Source organism: Brachypodium distachyon, chromosome 5 (genome assembly GCF_000005505.3).
Source record: "Brachypodium distachyon strain Bd21 chromosome 5, Brachypodium_distachyon_v3.0, whole genome shotgun sequence".
Taxonomy (NCBI): Eukaryota; Viridiplantae; Streptophyta; class Magnoliopsida; order Poales; family Poaceae; genus Brachypodium; species Brachypodium distachyon.
The window spans coordinates 17,418,756-17,436,801 of NC_016135.3; the positions used below are offsets into that span (position 1 = coordinate 17,418,756).

Below are 18,046 nucleotides of genomic sequence, written 5' to 3' on the forward strand. Positions count from 1 at the left end.
ACCTTCGGTTTGATATTTCTCCGCCATCAGATCATGAGTTGACGGTGGAGATAGATTCACGTGGGACCACGATGTAAGCTAGTTGTACGAATTTGGAGTATTTCCCTACAGTACCAGTTAATTAAATTCTTTAGCTCTCGGAAAAAAAATCTTTCCTGCTCCTCTGCTCTCTCTCTCTGTGTCTCTCTCTCCCCACATCTCTTGAGGCGGAAGCAAAGCGAAGCGAGGCGAGTGTGCGGCGGCGAGATGGACGGCGGTGGCGAGGAAGGGCAGCAGCAGCAGCACCTGGTGCTTGCGCACAAGCTGTTCCTCCTGTCGCACCCAGATGTCGACGACCTCGCCAAGGTCGGCCTTCGCGGAGAGGTCCTTGCCGCAGTGAAATCCGATGGTAGTAAACCCCCCTCATCGAATCTGCTTCCTCGCATGTGGGACGGAGTTGGGGAGGCTTGATTTGATCGTATGTGCTTGTTCCAGACATGGCGGCGCTGTACGAATCGCTCGCGGCCGACGGCGTGCTGGAGATGGACGCGCCGCTGCTCGCGGAGATGCGCACCAGGATCGAGGAGGAAACCCGGAAGCTTGACGAGAAGTGAGTGGATCTCGCTGATTTTATCCTTTCCCTGCTCGAATTTTAGGCTAGGTCCTAGGATTTCGACTTCTGAAAAGTCATGGCTGATGCATGTGTTGTGTGATGTGCAGTTCGCAATTGACCACTCGAGATAGATTTAACTATTACTTTATTACTTGGTCCTGAAAATCCAAAAGGTTGCGAGCTTAGGCTCTACTCCCTCCGTTCCATAATTCTTGTCTCAAATTTGCCCCCAAATGGATGTATCTATTACTAAAAGATGTCTAGATACGTGTAAGATTTGGACAAGAATTATGGAACGGAGGTAGTAGTTTGTAGCTAGTGCTGGACTTCGTTATTTGTTTTTGCTGCCTCTGTTTAAAACTCACAGATGCTGGCCTGCTCCAGAACATCTGAACTGAACACATTTACTACCAGAGTCCCTATTTTGAGATACTTTTTTTTACTGGTATTTTGAGAAAAAAAATTTGTCCCTATTGGATGCAATAAGCACTATTTCTTGCACTGTTCTGGTTGCTCTTGAGCACTTTGCTAGGTTCATACTGATTCCCCTCCTCCCCCCATGCATTTCAATATGCCATTTTAATTAAAAAAAATACAGTAATAGATTTTCGACCTTCTGATCTAACCAAATTTGTCATTCCTACGTTGTTTGCCATAACCAATAGCAAGGGCATACTAAAGTGGCCTTGTTTAGGTTATTTACAACCATCTAAAACACAAGTTTAGCAATGGCTGATAGTAAAATGCAGAATTGGTGTATGCAAAAACAATCGCTGATCTCGAGGAAGGGCTGCAATTTAAGCATTCCGAAATTTTGCTGCAAACATCATTCCGTTTGGTCCAAGTGAAAATCTGTGCTCTTGGTATATAGATTCTGAAGTGTAGTGCCTTTTCCCCTCCATATTCTGTTTCATCTGAGCTGCCATTATGATATTTTTGTTGTTAGCTTCTCTTCATTAAGATCACTTATTTATGCATAAAGGATCGCTGATGCTGAAGAGAATTTGGGTGAGAGTGAAGTCCGTGAAGCCCATCTAGCCAAATCCTTGTATTTTGTAAGGGTTGGCGAGAAGGTATATAACAATGGTTTTCTACACCATGTTAGCTTGTAGATGCATGTCTCATAAAAATTAATCTGACCTAAATATCCAAAACTTCAGGAAAAAGCTCTGGTGCAACTTAAAATTACTGAAGGAAAAACTGTAGCTGTTGGGCAAAAGATGGACCTCGTTTTCTACACTCTACAGATTGGCCTTTTCCATATGGACTTCGATCTCATCTCAAAGTCCATTGACAAGGCCAAAATGTAAGCATGAAGTCTTTTGATTTAGCTATTATCTGTTCTAATTGTTTTCCATATGGAGTACTAAGCAATTTTCCTGATTGAAGCTTGTTTGACGAGGGTGGTGATTGGGAGAGGAAGAACAGATTGAAAGTGTATGAAGGCTTGTACTGCATGGCCACTAGAAATTTTAAGAAGGCTACTAGCTTATTTTTGGATTCTATTTCAACTTTTACGACTTATGAGTTGTTCCCCTATGATACTTTCATCTTTTACACGGTCCTTACCAGTGTTATCACGCTGGACCGTGTATCTCTAAAACAGAAGGTATTATTCATCTTTTTCCCTTCAAGTCTGTTTGGATGTAGACATGATTTCTGTTTAACAAGGGTGTTGACAGGTTGTAGATGCACCTGAGATCCTGGCTGTAATTGGCAAAGTACCTCACCTCACCGAGTTTCTCAATTCCCTCTACAATTGTCAGTACAAGTCATTTTTTGCAGCATTCTGTAAGTTGGCAATCAGTTTATTATGACATATTCTTGCAATTATTCTGATGATCAGTGATTCTCGTTTGGCTGTTCTGGTGGGTTTTATCTCTATGGATTTGTCATATCTTGTTGATGTTCGTTTTCAGCTGGCCTGATGGAGCAGATCAAGTTAGACCGTTACTTGCAACCTCATTTTCGTTACTTTATGCGTGAAGTGCGCACTGTTGTCTACTCACAATTTCTTGAGTCATACAAGAGTGTGACGATGGAAGCAATGGCTGCCTCATTTGGTGTGACAGTTGATTTCATAGACCAGTAAGAATTTTTGCTGATGTTTCTCGCGTAGTCATGTCCTGTACTGCTGCTGATATTGTGATTGACAGTTTGATGGGACTAACATTTTCCGCCAATGCAGAGAATTGTCACGCTTTATTGCTGCTGGGAAGCTTCACTGCAAGATTGATAAGGTTGCTGGTGTCTTAGAGACAAACCGGCCTGATGCTCGGAATGCCTTCTACCAGTCAACCATCAAGCAAGGAGACTTCCTGCTGAACCGCATCCAGAAGCTCTCTCGAGTCATTGACCTGTAGGCTTTCCTTGTGTTGGAGCAGCTCCTTGCCAGAATCCTCAATCTCACGGTACAAGACTATTTGCTTTGGCTCCTTGAGAGTCCTAGCAGTAGCGGTTTGCATTTTGCATTTCAGGTCTGTCGCAGGGGGAAAGAGTCAGGTTAATCTATTTATTTTTTATCTGAGAATTTGACCTGTAACCTAAATATATGGATCGAGGAAACTATAGAGCGTTGCTTGTAGACAGTTGCTTCTCTGATAAATCCATCCATTTATTTCGACTTATGACTAGTGTGTTACCATTCTTCCTCCAAAAAAGAACTTGCGATGTTTCAAAGTTGAGCTGCACCAGCAAAAGCTAGGAATTCAAAATTGCACGGCTAACAAAACACAGCAGAAAACTATCACTAATGGTCGCATGATTCCTTGAATATACGAGAACAGAAACAAAAATGTACGAACGTCAGATACTCTTGATCCTAGAGGGTTGAAAAACTATATGAATTAGCATCATCAACGATGTTTGACACCAGGACAAAAACAATGAAATTACATGAAAACCATTGTAAATTTCCGCCAGCGAGAGGTCTGAGTAGTATGATGAAAGTCACATCTACGGTGAAAATTCTATGAAAACCATTGTAAAATTTTAGAAGTCATATGTTAGGGAGTGGTTTTTTATACTCCCTCTGTCCAACAAATGATGTCTCAAGTTTGTCAAAATTTGGATGTATCTAGACATGACTTAGTGTATAGATGCATTCAAATTTAATCAAAGTTGAGACATCCTTTGTTGGACGGAGAACGGAGGAAGTATGTAAAATTGCGTTTGGCAGTAGAAAAAAACAAACTCATCATGAATAGAACAGCACACCTCCAACATATGCCATTTTTTAAGGTAATTTTTGGAACTTATAAACATGGTTACTACGTACTTCCTCCGTCCCATATTAAGTGTACTACGTTAGGGACCTAAATATGAATGTATCTTTACCTAAATATGGATGTATATATTCTAAAAAAACGTCTAGATACATGTAACAGGGAGTCACTTAATATGGGACAGAGGAAGTAGTTTGTATAGTGAGTTTGGTTTAGGTTGTTTTTTACCTGATATTTTGCCTGGGCAAAATTCTCAGAAATCAAACAACCGATAGACATGAAAAAATCCTAAGCAGTCAGATCCTCCAAAAATCATATGCAATTCCTTTAAATCAAAGAAGCCGCATAATATTTTGAATTCCTAGCTCATACAAAGAAAAAAGAAAGAAAACAAAGGCACTGATATTCCAGCAATCCACCAAACAGCATATCCTCAACAAACTCAACGCTGTTTATTGGTCTATACGGTAATCCTGATTGATGTCACCACAAATGCCAAATCTTGCAGAAATCCTTCTGCATGTGTACATTTTGATCATGCAGTCCTCACGAAACCAAATACACTCTACCTGCCTAGAAACAGGGGGAAGCGAACTCACCGACCAAAGAAAAAAGAAGATTGAACAATACAACCATGGCCAAAGTTCCAGAAAAATCGTGCATGGGTCAAAGGATTGCACGATTGCAGTTGCTATTATAGGTATTCTATTGACTGGATTTGCCGTTGGTTATACCCAAGGGTATGTTTCCGTTGGATTTTGAGGCCACCATTTCTTCCAGGCGCTTCCATAGGGCTTCTCGCTTCGAGCTGGATTCTTCTTGCTTCAGTTCATCGTCGTTGAACTTCTCCATGCACTCCCCGAAAAATGCAGGATCATGATCAGAGAAGATCTTGCGTACATTCAATGTCAGGCTCCGAACAGCCTGGTTCCAGTGACCCCGGGCATTCCTCTCGAGCGCAGGAAAAATGATGGGTAATATCACCTTGTAATTCTGCTTAATTAAGCTCTCGATGTGGTCATTGTTCCACAGAAATAGTGCTCGCTCTGCCACCTAGAAATAGACAAGGAGAAATATGGAAGTTAGATCATATGCTTTTGCTGAATATTCTTTACACTGTTTCATGTGTAACAACTTAGGAAACAAGTTCAGATTACATTACAGTAAAAAAAAGTTCAGATTACGGATACCTCCAAGTATCTACTAATGTAGCTAAATGTTCAGTGAGCTGCAAACTGCTCAAGTGAACACAGCTAGGCGAAACCACCAGACTAGAATGAACAATAAAAACCTCATGTCATTCTGGTGGATGACAGCTATTATAAGGTACTAAATGCTATTTAGATGATGAGAACCCTGTAGCATACTACGGAATAACCCACTAATATCATGATAGCCAGCGGAAAGCAAATACAAAATCAAAACTGTACAAAAATGTCTAAGACCTATTTCAGACATGACTCAGACAAGGATTGATAGCCAGCAAATATGCAGGTCACAAGTTTTAACTATCCAAAACTGATGAACAGTGTTTTACTGTTTCCCATCAAGGAAGTAATTTCATGATACCGTGTGTACCTAAAGCAACACAAAAAGCCTCTTGTGTAAAAGGCGGTACTTTCAATAAAATTAACAGAATATGATAAATCAAACCAAGAGAACACAGAAATGTAAATTACATGTCACACCCTTAAGCTCTAATCTCGGTGGCAATTAGTGTGAATATCTTTCAAGCACGGTGTGAATTTAAGCACTGCTATGTGAAATACCTGAGGATACTTATATGCAAATTTGGAATCAACAGATTAAGTAGAAGGGAGACACAGAGAAAGAAGAGGAGTTTTATGGTGATAGTCCGATGACTATGGATGCATCAAGTCATTTTTCTACCAAGGGTTTTAAGTGAGAGAACAAAAGTTGAAGGGATGTGAAACAGAGAAGAAACAAATTAGTACCCACAAGAGGATCACAGAAACAGTCCATGTTTCTTTTACTATACAGAATTACAGATTACCATACGTAAAAACAACTGAAAATCCATTTACATAATTAAAAAACACACCCACATGATGCACAGTAAGGGTAGTAAACAGAAGCATGCCAAGACTATACATGTCAATCTTTTTCATACTCAAGGGGCAAAGTTATAACTAATTTAACTTGTGCAAGATATCAATGTGCACACACAGATGAACAATAACATGATATAAGAAACTTTGTTTGGAGTAAAAGTGCATGCAAGAATTGATCAAATAAGTGGATACGCCTGATGAGATTTAACCTGGAAGTGCGAGCTGTTCATGCTACCAGCAATCTGACGGAAGAGCGGAACCATGCATCTTTGGAACTCTGCAAGCTGTGTTGCCTCTAAAACCTCTTCTAGCTCACTCAAGAACATCACCTCCTTTGAACTATTTGTTATAGGCCAATACTTCAGTAAGCCCCTAATAACAGTGTCAGCAAGTTTGCAGTCCTTCTCAACAAATTGTGTGATGGAATACGAAAGCTGCTGGTGGTACATTGCCACACACTTTGGCTTATGGAGTGGGATCAGCGCACGAATAAGGAACAATTTGTGCTCTTCTTTAAGTGGCAGGGCAAATCCATTGATTATACTTCCCAAGATCTCCAGCAATTCTGCAACGCCATTATGCCTTTCTGTTTCAAATATAAACCTGTAGAAAATGTTGTTTATTGCTTTCCTGATGAATGGGCGATGCACCATGAATTTACCATATATTCGATGGAGTATTGTCTTCAAATAATCCCTCTCCCTGAGATCTTCTGAGTCAAAAAGATCTAGTAACCTGAGAATGAAGGAATGATCTATGTATCTCTTGGCCAGCTTTGCATCTGTCTCCTGTGATGCTACAAATCTCAAGAAAACCTCGTAAACAATCTGCAAGTGTGACCAAGCTGGGTCCATGAGAGGCTCATCTTCCTCCAGATCAACTCCTTCGATGGCCTTGTTCTCACGAGGATTGGGTCTCGAGCTCCGGAACAAGTTAATTGCCACCATCTTGCCGATCTCCAACATAATGACTTCTGAGAACTTGCCATTTGCAGAGGTGACGTAATCAACAAGCTCCATAAGCGTCTGGCGCTTCATCTCTTTCTCCTTCAAGTTTTTCGTTGGATCTGTGAAATCATACACGGCACAGCACAGGTTCACCTTTTTGACAAATAAATTCTGCTTCTCCGAGGCTGGCACGTCCTTGAACGCTGGCAGCGGCTCACTGGAGTGATACACCACAGTCCCATTCATCGCCGGACTAGGACCGGAGCCAGCTGGTGCCAGGTATTCCCCATTTCCTGCTCTCTTATGCCCAGCAGGCTCCACACTTCTCACAACGCTGTTCGAATTCGAGGACTCATAGCCGTTCCCCATAGCAGCGTCCCGGCTATCACCGGCCTTCACCGTCTTCTTCGGCAGCTTGCCAAGGATCTGTTTAATCATCTTCTACCACAGCCAACCTATCAAGACCCCAAAACCCTAGCAATATCCCAACTCCACAAAATCAGCCACGCGAAGAAAGAGGGATCCGAGCGAATCCACGCCCTACCTTGATTTTTTGCCTCAGTTACGAATTGGGGAAGATTATGAAACGGGGAGCTAAAGTGCGGAATCCGTTCGTGGGGTGATGGGAGGAGAAACGTTCGGGAGCGAGAGAATCGAAGGGGAGATCAACCTGCGGTGGAGGCGCTCGCGGGAGGAGTAGAAGAGCTAGGAGGCTCGGTGTCAGGACCTCTGCATTCTGGAGCTTGCCAATCTTCAGTTACAAGCTCGGAGCTTAAAAGTTAACACTCGGGCGCTCGGCAGCGGGATGGGTGGCGGCGCTCGCGCGAGGAGGAAGACGAGCAAGGGGGCTCGGGCGCTCGGCAGCGGGATGGGTGGCGGCGCTCGCGCAGGGGGGAAGAAGATCCACGGAGCGAGGGGGCTGGGTCGCTCGGCAACGAGATGGGGCAGAAGGAGGGAGTGGGGTATAGCTGGCCAACTACACTACCGAGAGCGAGGGGTGCCGAGGAGCAAATGAGCTCGGTACACCGTACACGTGAAAAAGCTAGTTTTAGAATAGAATAAAGTAGAGTAAAATACTACTTCCTCCGTGGAGTAGTCCATTAACTCAGTAGAAATCAACATTTTATTTTATGAAATGTGAAAACTCACGCATAAATCTTAAATTGGGATTGCTGTAACATTTCAGTCAAAAACGGTTCGGCGGGGCTAAAACACGCCACTTGGCCGCCACATCGGCTTCGGTCCGGACCGCGGGTTACTATTCGATTTTCTCAGGGATAAAATGGTCAAAGAAGGCTTCCACGTATGTTGCTCTTCTACTCAACAAGCCGCCGGGCATGTCAACGGAGAGCTGTGATGACAGCTATATGGGCCGCGAGCGAGGAGAGAGCACACGAGTGTCACGGCAAAGAAAGGAAACTAGAGTTAGGGATTGCTCTGATTTAGGGATTTTGACGCTTATTTAGGAAATTCAAAATGGATTTTACTAGCTCGGTCATTTTGTAGGAAAGCCCTTGAGAAAATCGAGTACCAACCTGCGGTCTGAGCCGAAGCTGACGTGGCGGCCACGTGGTGTGTTTTAGCCCTGCCGAACCGTTTTTTGTACTAAAGTGTTACGATAATCATAGTTTAGGAGTTTATGTTTGCGTTTTCCTAGTTCGTGGACAAACTAAAATGTTCATTTCTGCCGAGTTCATGAACTAGTGGTGTATTTTACTCCCTCCGATCCTAAATTGTTGTCGAAATATTACATGTATCTAGAAACTTTCTAAGAATAGATGCATCCATATTTGGGCAAATTTGAGTCAAGAATTTAGGATCAGAGGGAGTACTTAATAAACTACCCCACTAGTGTATACATTCAGAACAAATTAACAGTTTGGTTCACAAACTTATAAAACGCAAGAATAACATATTAAACTGGGATTAGTGATACTGTTTAAGAATACATGGATGAAAGAAAAACAACTCGTGTTAGATGCTATAACAGTTGCATCGAATTGTTGCCTATTCAGATTATTTCTAAGACAAATTATTGAATCATTGTTAGATGTACATTTTTGAGCCTTTAGAACTTGTATCTGCGTCTCTTTATAATAAATCTGCAAATTTTTCAAATTGGGAGTTGTCTGATGCCTGTTTATTTGTGCGACTAATCTGGCTGCAGTTGCAACTGAAATGTGCTGAAATGACCTATATGACCTTGTAGTTCTGTAGATTTGGTATTAGTGTTGATTGTACTGTTCTACATATATATTAGTTGTTAAAGAGTTGTTTTTTTGCTGCAGATATCATTTCTTCACTCCTAGACAATGTACTAATATTATACTGTCCACACATTATACCATGATGTACTAAACTAATATACTGTCCATTAGTTTAACATATTACAATCCTACTCTCTTGAGGCCATCGGAGCATCAACAATCCTATCACAAGTGGCGTGCATTGTTTCTTCATAGTTTCAGCTGCCTTCTTTCATAGTTTCTTCCGGTCTGAACATTGAAATCTGCCACTAAGTTCTTATACCCGGTAGCTCTCAAGAATTTGGTTGGCTTATTTCCAAGCTGAACTTGTGTGGTTGCACAGTCACAAAAAATTCTAGCCGTTGATAGCATCACACACAACTTTCAGAGGTTCCACTTTGACAGGTTCCATCTAAACAGGTACATATTTCATCCCATATATACATCAAACAATAGCGAGCATTTAGACCAAAAAAATAGCACATATACACATCTCATATATTTTAAACACATTCACACAAGTTTCAGACAAGGCAAGAGCAACAAGAACGGGAACAAAAACAAATAGGAGGCAACAGGAGGGGTCGTCTCACCTTGGCGTCTTTGCTGTTGATGCAAGATAGGAGCAGGGCGGCACCGAGTTTGAACAGCAAGCGGCGGGCCTGGAGCAGCAGTAGGGGGCGGCACCGAGTTGGAGCAGTAGGAGGCAGGGCCAAGCTTGCAGCAGGGGGCGTGGCCGATTTGGAGCAGCACAATCTTCTCAGTCCGGCGACGGCTCCTCTCCAGCAGTTGCCAAGGACCAACGGTGCCGGTGTGGGGAGATCAAGAGGGGCGGCGCCAACCCTAGGTACCGCTTCTGCTCGGGATGGGGGAGTGGTCGGGATGGGGAGAGAAGGGCCAATGGAGGTGGGTGGTTGAGTAGAAAATTAGAAACGAACTAGTAAGGGCATTTTCGTTGTTGTATGTGATTTGGTGGGAGGCTATTTCAGTAAAATTGGAATTTAGAATCTGCAGCAGCACCGTTTCCGTGGATTCCGGTCGGTAGTGTTGTTTTGTGAAGCGCTCCATGCTAGCGGATCCTTGAAGTTGGCCCAAAATTTGGTGTATGTTTGGGCTCCAGCTTCTACAGCTCTGCTCCTAGGAGTCCAAACAAACAAATCCTTAAGTCATGGTATTATTAAGCACCACCACGTACACTACAAGAATTTACACGAATTATGGCGTTCCGAGACCGTCACGATGGGCCCCAAAACCGTCATGTAAAATACGTGATGACAGTCTTGCTAACCGTGGGGGACCCCTGCTCATACGTCATTGATTGTGACAGAATGTCACAGCCGTCGCAAAGTTGGCCATCAATGACTGTCCTAAGCCGTACCGATCCTTAGCAGGCCTTGGCTCTACCCGGCCCATTTAAAGCTGGTTAATCCATCACGGATACAATGACATCAACATTGTCAGAAGTGAATCTAACGTTTAACACATGCATTGACCGGCAATGACACGAGGCTGGCCCCTGGGACAACACGTGTCGGCGGTACGGACCTGTCAGAGGACGACACGTGTCAAGTTCTGATAGGTTCACGTGTCGGCTTCTCATAGGTTCACGTGTCGACATTGCGGAGCTACTTGGATCTTGCCGTGACACATATCCTCATCTAATTGGAACATGTGCCGTCATCTAATTGGAACACATGTCGTCTTCTAATTGGAACGCGCATCGTAATCTAATTGCAGACCTGAAGTTACGTCGATGCCAATGGCGGGCGAATGCGATACTGCGGCGATGTCCACTGAGGCTATTCGTCGGCTGCGGCCTGAATCTCTTGGTGCTCAACTCTCCTAATCTAAGTCCCTTATGAACTATCATCCTGTACTCATACGCGACGGCACCGTGTATCTAAGTCTCAAAGGGTAAATTATAGATCTGACAACATGGGCCCACCACCCGCCCTGACAAGTTGGGTCAGCAATGACACCTGAAAACCAGAGTAACCACTACAATGTTTATGTAGCCACAAGCATGCATACTACGGACAACGTTTGATGCTGGTCCGTTGGTATGAGGGGTATTTCATTTGCTAGTGAACTCGTTTCATCCCGAGTTCGGCGCATCACAACTGCAATCGTTGTTATTTGGTTGGTGTGTTATTTTTTTTCTATCGGGACTCACATGGACGGCTGTACAGTAGCGGAGCGACGTGCAAGGCCGTGGGCCGCCCATCCGACGCTACAGCCCATGAATAGCCTTTTGCCCCTCCTACTGGGTTGCGTTATTATTCCCTGATTTGGTCTCACGTGCAAGGTCGCAGGCCGCCCTTCCCACGCCCCAGCCCTTGAAGCAAGTAGAGCATAAGAGCATGTATATTTGGGCTCTGACCCACTGGACTGTGGCTTAACTAGTTGCAAGGCCTCACCTCCTCGGCGCCTCTAGCCCATTATGTTTGCCTCAAACAAGCTTCTATTTGGCCTCTCCATAGCTAGCTGGGCCATAGTTGTCTATTTTGCACGTCAACCCATTTGGCTAGACCAACTAATTGGGCCAATCTCCGCACGCGCAAACGTTTCACTCAAAACAAAAAGGGTCTGACAAATGGTCCCAATTGTACAAGAGGCTCTCTCATGACGCCACACCAGAAATGACGCGTGTCCCGAAGAGGCTCTTCCACTATCAAGCGGTTCCACCAAGAACTGAAGTGACCCCACTGGTCAGTGAACGTTCTAGGCATGTGCTTGTGCTTTGATACCATGACCGGTAGGCCCCCTAATAGATCGTAAGTCCACTTGTGATTCAGTTCTGACTGGTTGGGCGAGTTGTAAGCACCTGACGGGTGGTCCCGCGCGCAAACCTTCACAGGTGGGACCAACCGACTGACAGGTGGACCCAAGAGGAACCACACAAAACGGACACATGCGTCCCCTTACTCTGACGGGTTGAACCGTCCGATATGTGGGTCCACTAGGTTGGACGGACTGACCATATGGGCCCACGCATGAACGGGTGGACAGGTGGGAGCAGTTCGAAAGGACACGTGTGGTCGGGTCTGACGTGCATCGTTCCGTACCTTGCATGTGGGTCCACCAGGTTGGATGGACTAACCATGAGGACCCACCCGTGAATAGGGTGGACACGTGGAAACAGTTCATAAGGACACGTGTGGTCGGGTTTGACAGGCGGGCTCAGTCGTCTGGAGCAAATAACGCATGTGCTCGTCAAACAGGGTGCAGGCCTGACATGTGGGGTCACCGGGAGATGTTCAGGTGGCTCTGGACATGCGGTAGTATCTAGTGAGGATGGGCGTCCTTCCGTACCCTTCATGCGGCCCCAGGTCGGTGGAACTGACAAAAACGTGGGAGAGCGTCTGACACGAGGCGCCTGACAGTATCACTTGTATGAACCGAATCGCAAGAAGTCAGCCCAATAAGGAGTGTTGTAGCTCGATGCGCCCCGCACATCGCGATCGGAGATGGAAAGAGCGGCTTTGACAGCATATTCTCGAGCCCCATGGGCTTTCCGACCATCCAAGACCAAATCGGCAGGATTTTCGAATTTGCAAGATAGTCTACCAGAACGTCATAGTGAGGACGTCACTATCGCGGTAAATTCTTGTAGTGGTATATCTGGTATGGTGATCGATATCTATCGTTTGATCAATCTCTGAGTGGCTGTGCGAGCATGTTTGTACACGTTTTATTTGGCACATTTTTAGCATGTAACTTTTCTGCAAAACATCAAAACTGTCCATTAATAAAAAGTATCCTCAAGAAAGAAAGTTTGGGAGACCAATGCGAGTTTGGAATGGAAACTTAGCTTTCAAAATTGATCAAACTCACACCGTTGTTGAATGGTGGGATCCTGACAGAGCACAAATTCCTAAAGAGATGAAGCGAAACATGGACGGGTTTCTTATCTACACAATTTGGAATGTTTGGAAGAAAGAATCGGATGCATCTTCTAAGATGAGATGAAAGAAACTGAAGAAGTGGCTCATATTATTCACGAGGAATTTAATTAGAAGGGCAACTTAATTTGCCACCGTTACAAGTTATAACCTCTAATAGTGAGTAACCGTTGTCTCTTTATATGAGGTTTTTCTTGCGAAGCTTGACATTAATTACCAAGATTAGTTGTACTCTATTTATTTTTTAATGAATGGCAGAGCTGCCCCCATCTCTCCCACAAAAAAGAAATAGGAAGTCATGCAGAACATTATGCACCGTGATCGCCTTTAAACTGAAAATGAACATGGTGTAATGTGTTACACAAATAAAGCATCAAGAACAGTCACAAAATCACCACCTATATAGGCTGGTGAGACCAGTGTGAGCTCGCGAGCATGCACCTGTTTGGTTTGCACCATAAAGCTAGCAACATTTAGCGGAGGCATGCAGAGCGGACAAGGAGGGCTAGATAGAGAATGCATTATTATACACATACTTTTAGAAGAATATAGACAAAATGAAGTATTGGCATCCTAGCTAGCACACCGGAAATCTAGAAAGTGCACGTTATGGAGCAGATCTAGAAACATAGCTTTCTATCACTACCAGATGCGGCGCCCATAGAGAGAGGCAAGCAGGGACAAGCATAGCACAGTCATAAAGAAGAAGATAGCATCCATCCATCTGCCAATTGCCAGTAGAAACAAATTAATCAAACAAAGTGCTAACCAAGGATAAGAAAAGGAGAACAAAATATGAAAGCTTGTGTGGGAAGTGCCTTGCCTGCACGTGCTTCCCTGCCTATTTAATCGCCCTCCCACTCTCCTATGTTCCTTCACAAAACATCTCTGTTGTGTGTTTGGTAATTGCCCCCTGGAACAACATTGTTTCTGTTTACATATAGGTTTTGCTTCCTTAAGATAGCTAGGTACCGATAGATCGAGCCATGGGAGACCACCTGCACCAACAACAACATTTGGATCTTGATCCTGGTTTCAGGTTCCAACCGACCGATGAGGAACTAATTAGTTTCTACCTAAACCAGAAGGTGAAGGATAGGAGCTTCTGCACCATCGCCATTGGAGAGGTGGACATTAATAAGTGTGAGCCATGGGAGCTCCCCATGAAGGCAAAGATGTCAGGACCAGGGGCGACCGAGTGGTACTTCTACTACCACAAGGACCGCAAGTACCCCATGAGCCACAGGACCAACCACGCCACCAAAGCCGGGTTCTGGAAGATCACCGGCAAGGACAAGGAGATCTTCCATCGCCATGGTCTCCTCATCGGCATGAAGAAGACACCTGTCTTCTACATGGGCAGGGCTCCAAATGGTAAGAAGACCAACTGGGTCATGCATGAGTATAGGATCATAAGCAACAATGACAAGATGCCCTCTTATAGCACCAACAACACCATTACCGATCAATCTTCTAACTCAAAGGTACGCATCTACATAGTCATGCACAAATGTGAGACCCGAGCCTGATTTGCAATGATGATTTTTTTTGCATATTTGTTGTAGGACGAGTGGGTGGTTTGTCGGATCTTCGAGAAGAGCATTGGGATCAACGAGGTGGTTGTGTCGTCGTACCCCATGGTGCCTATGAACAATAACCAGATCATGGCGCCCATGGCTATGACCATCCGAGATCAACAGCAGGGCTTCGACACCAATACCACACCATGCACACAGATAGTACAACCGCCTTCTCTCATGGACCCCGCCTCCTCCATGTATCATCTATATGACAACATTGGATCATCGTCGTTGGCACCACTCTCAACTAATGACAACCTCTACTTTGCAAATAACCAGACGCCACCCATGTCCTTGTACCAACATCATATGCAGACGCCGACACAACTGGGTGCAACGACAGATGAGGGCTTCTTGGGCATCGACACCTGGGACATCGTCCATGGTGTCATGGGACCACAATACCACCACCAATAAGATCACGCCAATGGTCCTATGGGCATGGATGGCATGTGAAATTACTGATGATCCAAGGCTGCATTGTCCTCTGTTGTGAGTTGCATCATATTTACATATATGGAATAAGGAAATTATAGTGAGTCGCGCCGTAATAATTTGTGTGTGTGACCATTTGTGTTGCGATTGAGTTTCTTCTGTGGCATGTCTTTGGTCTTAGCATGTGTGTTTAATATCTGAATTGTGTGATTGTGTTGTAAATCCCTGGTGGTGTTCATTATCCTTAGGAATTATATATGTTGTTTAATTAAAAACTAAATGTTATAGTATGAAGTTAGTTGCTTATGTATTTTGAAGACGCCTTCCAGGCTCACTCAACCTTTAAATACTCATAAGATCCTTGACGTGTCACGTGTATTTTGTATCATATGTACTTGATTAAACCCGAGTGCTCTACTTGGGCTTTTGGTGGACCAATGTTAGTCCCAATATTTTGACAATGATCGCAGCCCATGTACCTCTTTCCACTGGTTTTCGCTTCTCACGAGATGATGATATCGAGCTACATAAAAAAAGCAAAGACGACACTGCTATCCTTGTTCTGCAAACTCACTATACACTAGATAGTTTTCTTTAATAGTTCTGTCAGAAGAATTTGTAGTATCTGACATATATAGCAATTTAACACAGATGTAGCATCGGTGACTTTCCGCAAATAATAAAACAGATGTAGCATAGACCGGCCTGTGTGGCATGTGCAACCGCCTTAACTTATCAAGTGGATACCACCACAACTCTTAATCTTGACAAGATGCTGTCACACGTTGTTGATTCACCATTAAAAATAAATCTTTTTCAAAATATTTTATTCAACATTTTTGCAAAAAAATAATATAAGATAAAAGATAAAGATAAAGATCAATACTTAAGATATGATGCATAGTGAGTGCTCTATTCTTTAGTACTCGTATCTATTAATTTACGGTTGGTGGTGATGATACATCATTCCTCATTTCAAAAATTAGGCTCCATCAAGACTAATCTAATATTCCCTACTAACATTTTAGAGCCTTCAAATCTAATGTAATTAACGTATTCCTTACCTATATACAATTGGCACTAGGTTTTCTACAGTTTAGGGTAAGATAAAGAGAAAGATGCCTATAAAAGGGACATATTCCTTCCGTAAAAATCATTTGTTAGATTAAAAATAATAGAATACTATAATGGACTACGGAGCAACACGTGGGCACTTAGCCAGTAGACAATAGTTTCAGAGATCACATGATTTTGGTGTAATCCAGATATATTTACGGAAATAAATAGAAAAGAGCAAAAATATGGTGCATGGCAGAAGTAAGAATAGGGCGCTTACTGTTCTTCTACTGCCGTCTGAAGCAATTCCTTGGGGCTCTCCTCACTTTGCCACAAATGTTCTTCCAATGGCTGGGTCAAAATCAGATTCTTCCAGACAGAAAAGCATTGGAGTGCAAAAGCAATCTTCCTCATATTCTTTTTCCGTTATTGCTACCTCCTTCATGCGGTGAACACCCTCCCGTATTTCTCCACGCCGCTGCTTCTGTTTCTTGCTCTCAACCCTTCTCCTTCGTATATCTTCAAGTTTCTTCCTCTGCTGCTCCTCTAGGCGGGGCCGCAGCGCCTCTTGTTCACGCATCAGCTCCTGATAATCTTGTTTCTGTTGCATGATCTTTTTATCTTGCTCCTCCTGCTCATACACCCGGTAAAGCTTCTTGATCAGATTCTGCACGGTGTTGGTAATGTCTAGGAAATAAATACCAGGAACGGCATATAACATCTCCTCTTTGAACATCGTGGAGACATAGAAGGACCGCTCGATGAAGCTCAGGGCGACGGTGCAAGACTTGCGGTGTAACACAAATAGAAAATCACCCAGCTTAAGACCAAGCCCACCAACGTAGGACATGATAGAAATCCCGTCGCCATTGGGCAGCCTCTTGATAACAGCGACCTCATCGAGCGGGTTCAACCAGCCATCCTTGAGCACACCCACCTTGCGAGGCGGAAACCCCATGTATCTATCATCGTAACGGACAGAGAGGGCACCCGGCTGCCCGTCCTCCCCTTCCTCCTCGAGATGAAATCCGTCTCTGCTGAGAACCAGGCGAGCCACGCGCACAGCGCCAGTGTATCCTGATCGCTCGGGAGGGAAGCGGGAGTACTTCTTCTGCCACCACATTACTTTCGCATTCTTGGCAGATGCCTTCATCTTGAAGAGAATGAAGGGGCGGTCGGCGTGTTTTCTCCTCTCGCCGATGATGCGATGGGGGTGCATCCATTCGTAGAGTTCGCGGTCGAATCGTCGCTTGTCGAAGGAAGCCAGGAGCTGCGCGCGGAGAGTGGTAAATACGATCTTGTACATTCTGATGAAGTTGTTCGCAAGGGAGAGGGCGTCCTCGTCCTTGAGCCCGCTCCTGATGGCGAGGGAGTGGACATCGTAGTCCATTAGATTGGACCAGGCAGCGACGTGGAGGAACTTCCTCACTTTCTCAGCCGTTAGCCCACTCCGGATGGCGAGGGAGAGGGCCTCCTCCAACTCCTCGGCGGGGTGCCATTCCTGGACACCATCCTCGTTTTTCTCTGGCGTTTCCACCTTCCTCCGGTCGCCGATGGAGAGAGGCTGCTCCAATTCGAACGATCGCAATCCCGTGAAGGGTTCAAACACCTTGCTCTTCTCACGCTCGCGGTCGGCAAGTGCGAGGGCTTCCTCCAACTCCTTCAACTCTTCGTCCAATTGCCGTGCCAGGACGGAATCGATCTCCCTCTCCGGATTTTCCACCTTCTTCTGGGCGTCAAAGGGGAGGGATTCCTCCAACTTCTCGTCCGGTTGCCATCCCTTGACTGCGGAATAAATCTCCGTCTCGTTCTCCGGACGGACGGTGCGGACAGCAGATGGTTCGCCGGACGAAGGATGGTGGGTTGACGAGGGCCGCATGATGATGGCTGGATCTGGCGGGTAGAGAAGGAGTGACGGAGGAAGGCGCTGAGGGATGGCCGGATGGGTCGGCAGCGGCCGGGGTAGGAAGCCTAGGAGGCGGTGGGAAGGGA

At 44.7% G+C, this 18,046-nt stretch overlaps 4 protein-coding genes across 10 annotated transcripts; 2 read left to right on the forward strand and 2 right to left on the reverse strand.

Annotated features, from left to right (window-relative positions):
* Nucleotides 1–136: 136 nt before the first annotated feature.
* Nucleotides 137–3,219, forward strand: LOC100826927 (26S proteasome non-ATPase regulatory subunit 6). The gene is made up of 8 exons (XM_003579954.4): nt 137–388; nt 475–589; nt 1,575–1,665; nt 1,753–1,898; nt 1,982–2,201; nt 2,275–2,383; nt 2,512–2,680; nt 2,781–3,219. The coding sequence occupies exons 1-8, from the start codon at nt 247–249 to the stop codon at nt 2,953–2,955; spliced, it is 1,167 nt and encodes a 388-aa protein (XP_003580002.1). The 5' UTR covers nt 137–246; the 3' UTR covers nt 2,956–3,219.
* Nucleotides 3,220–4,192: 973 nt separating this feature from the next.
* LOC100827231 (serine/threonine protein phosphatase 2A 59 kDa regulatory subunit B' eta isoform) lies at nt 4,193–7,824 on the reverse strand. Its single transcript, XM_003579955.4, has 2 exons — nt 6,098–7,824; nt 4,193–4,869 (listed from the first exon to the last, which is right to left on the reverse strand). The coding sequence occupies exons 1-2, from the start codon at nt 7,271–7,273 to the stop codon at nt 4,522–4,524; spliced, it is 1,524 nt and encodes a 507-aa protein (XP_003580003.1). The 5' UTR covers nt 7,274–7,824; the 3' UTR covers nt 4,193–4,521.
* Nucleotides 7,825–13,489: 5,665 nt separating this feature from the next.
* Nucleotides 13,490–18,021, reverse strand: LOC112269258. Of its 7 annotated transcripts, none has more exons than XM_024455530.1 (2): nt 16,335–18,021; nt 13,490–13,707 (listed from the first exon to the last, which is right to left on the reverse strand). In XM_024455530.1, exon 1 carries the CDS (start codon nt 17,931–17,933, stop codon nt 16,377–16,379), a length of 1,557 nt encoding a protein of 518 aa, XP_024311298.1. In that variant the 5' UTR covers nt 17,934–18,021; the 3' UTR covers nt 13,490–13,707; nt 16,335–16,376. The 7 variants fall into 7 exon arrangements, with proteins under 7 accessions (XP_024311298.1, XP_024311300.1, XP_024311299.1 ...); XM_024455532.1 differs by lacking the exon at nt 13,490–13,707 and adding an exon at nt 13,807–13,896; XM_024455531.1 differs by lacking the exon at nt 13,490–13,707 and adding an exon at nt 13,813–13,981.
* LOC100841810 (NAC domain-containing protein 92) lies at nt 13,970–15,493 on the forward strand. The gene is made up of 2 exons (XM_003581317.4): nt 13,970–14,467; nt 14,549–15,493. The coding sequence occupies exons 1-2, from the start codon at nt 13,970–13,972 to the stop codon at nt 14,978–14,980; spliced, it is 930 nt and encodes a 309-aa protein (XP_003581365.1). The 3' UTR covers nt 14,981–15,493.
* Nucleotides 18,022–18,046: the final 25 nt, after the last annotated feature.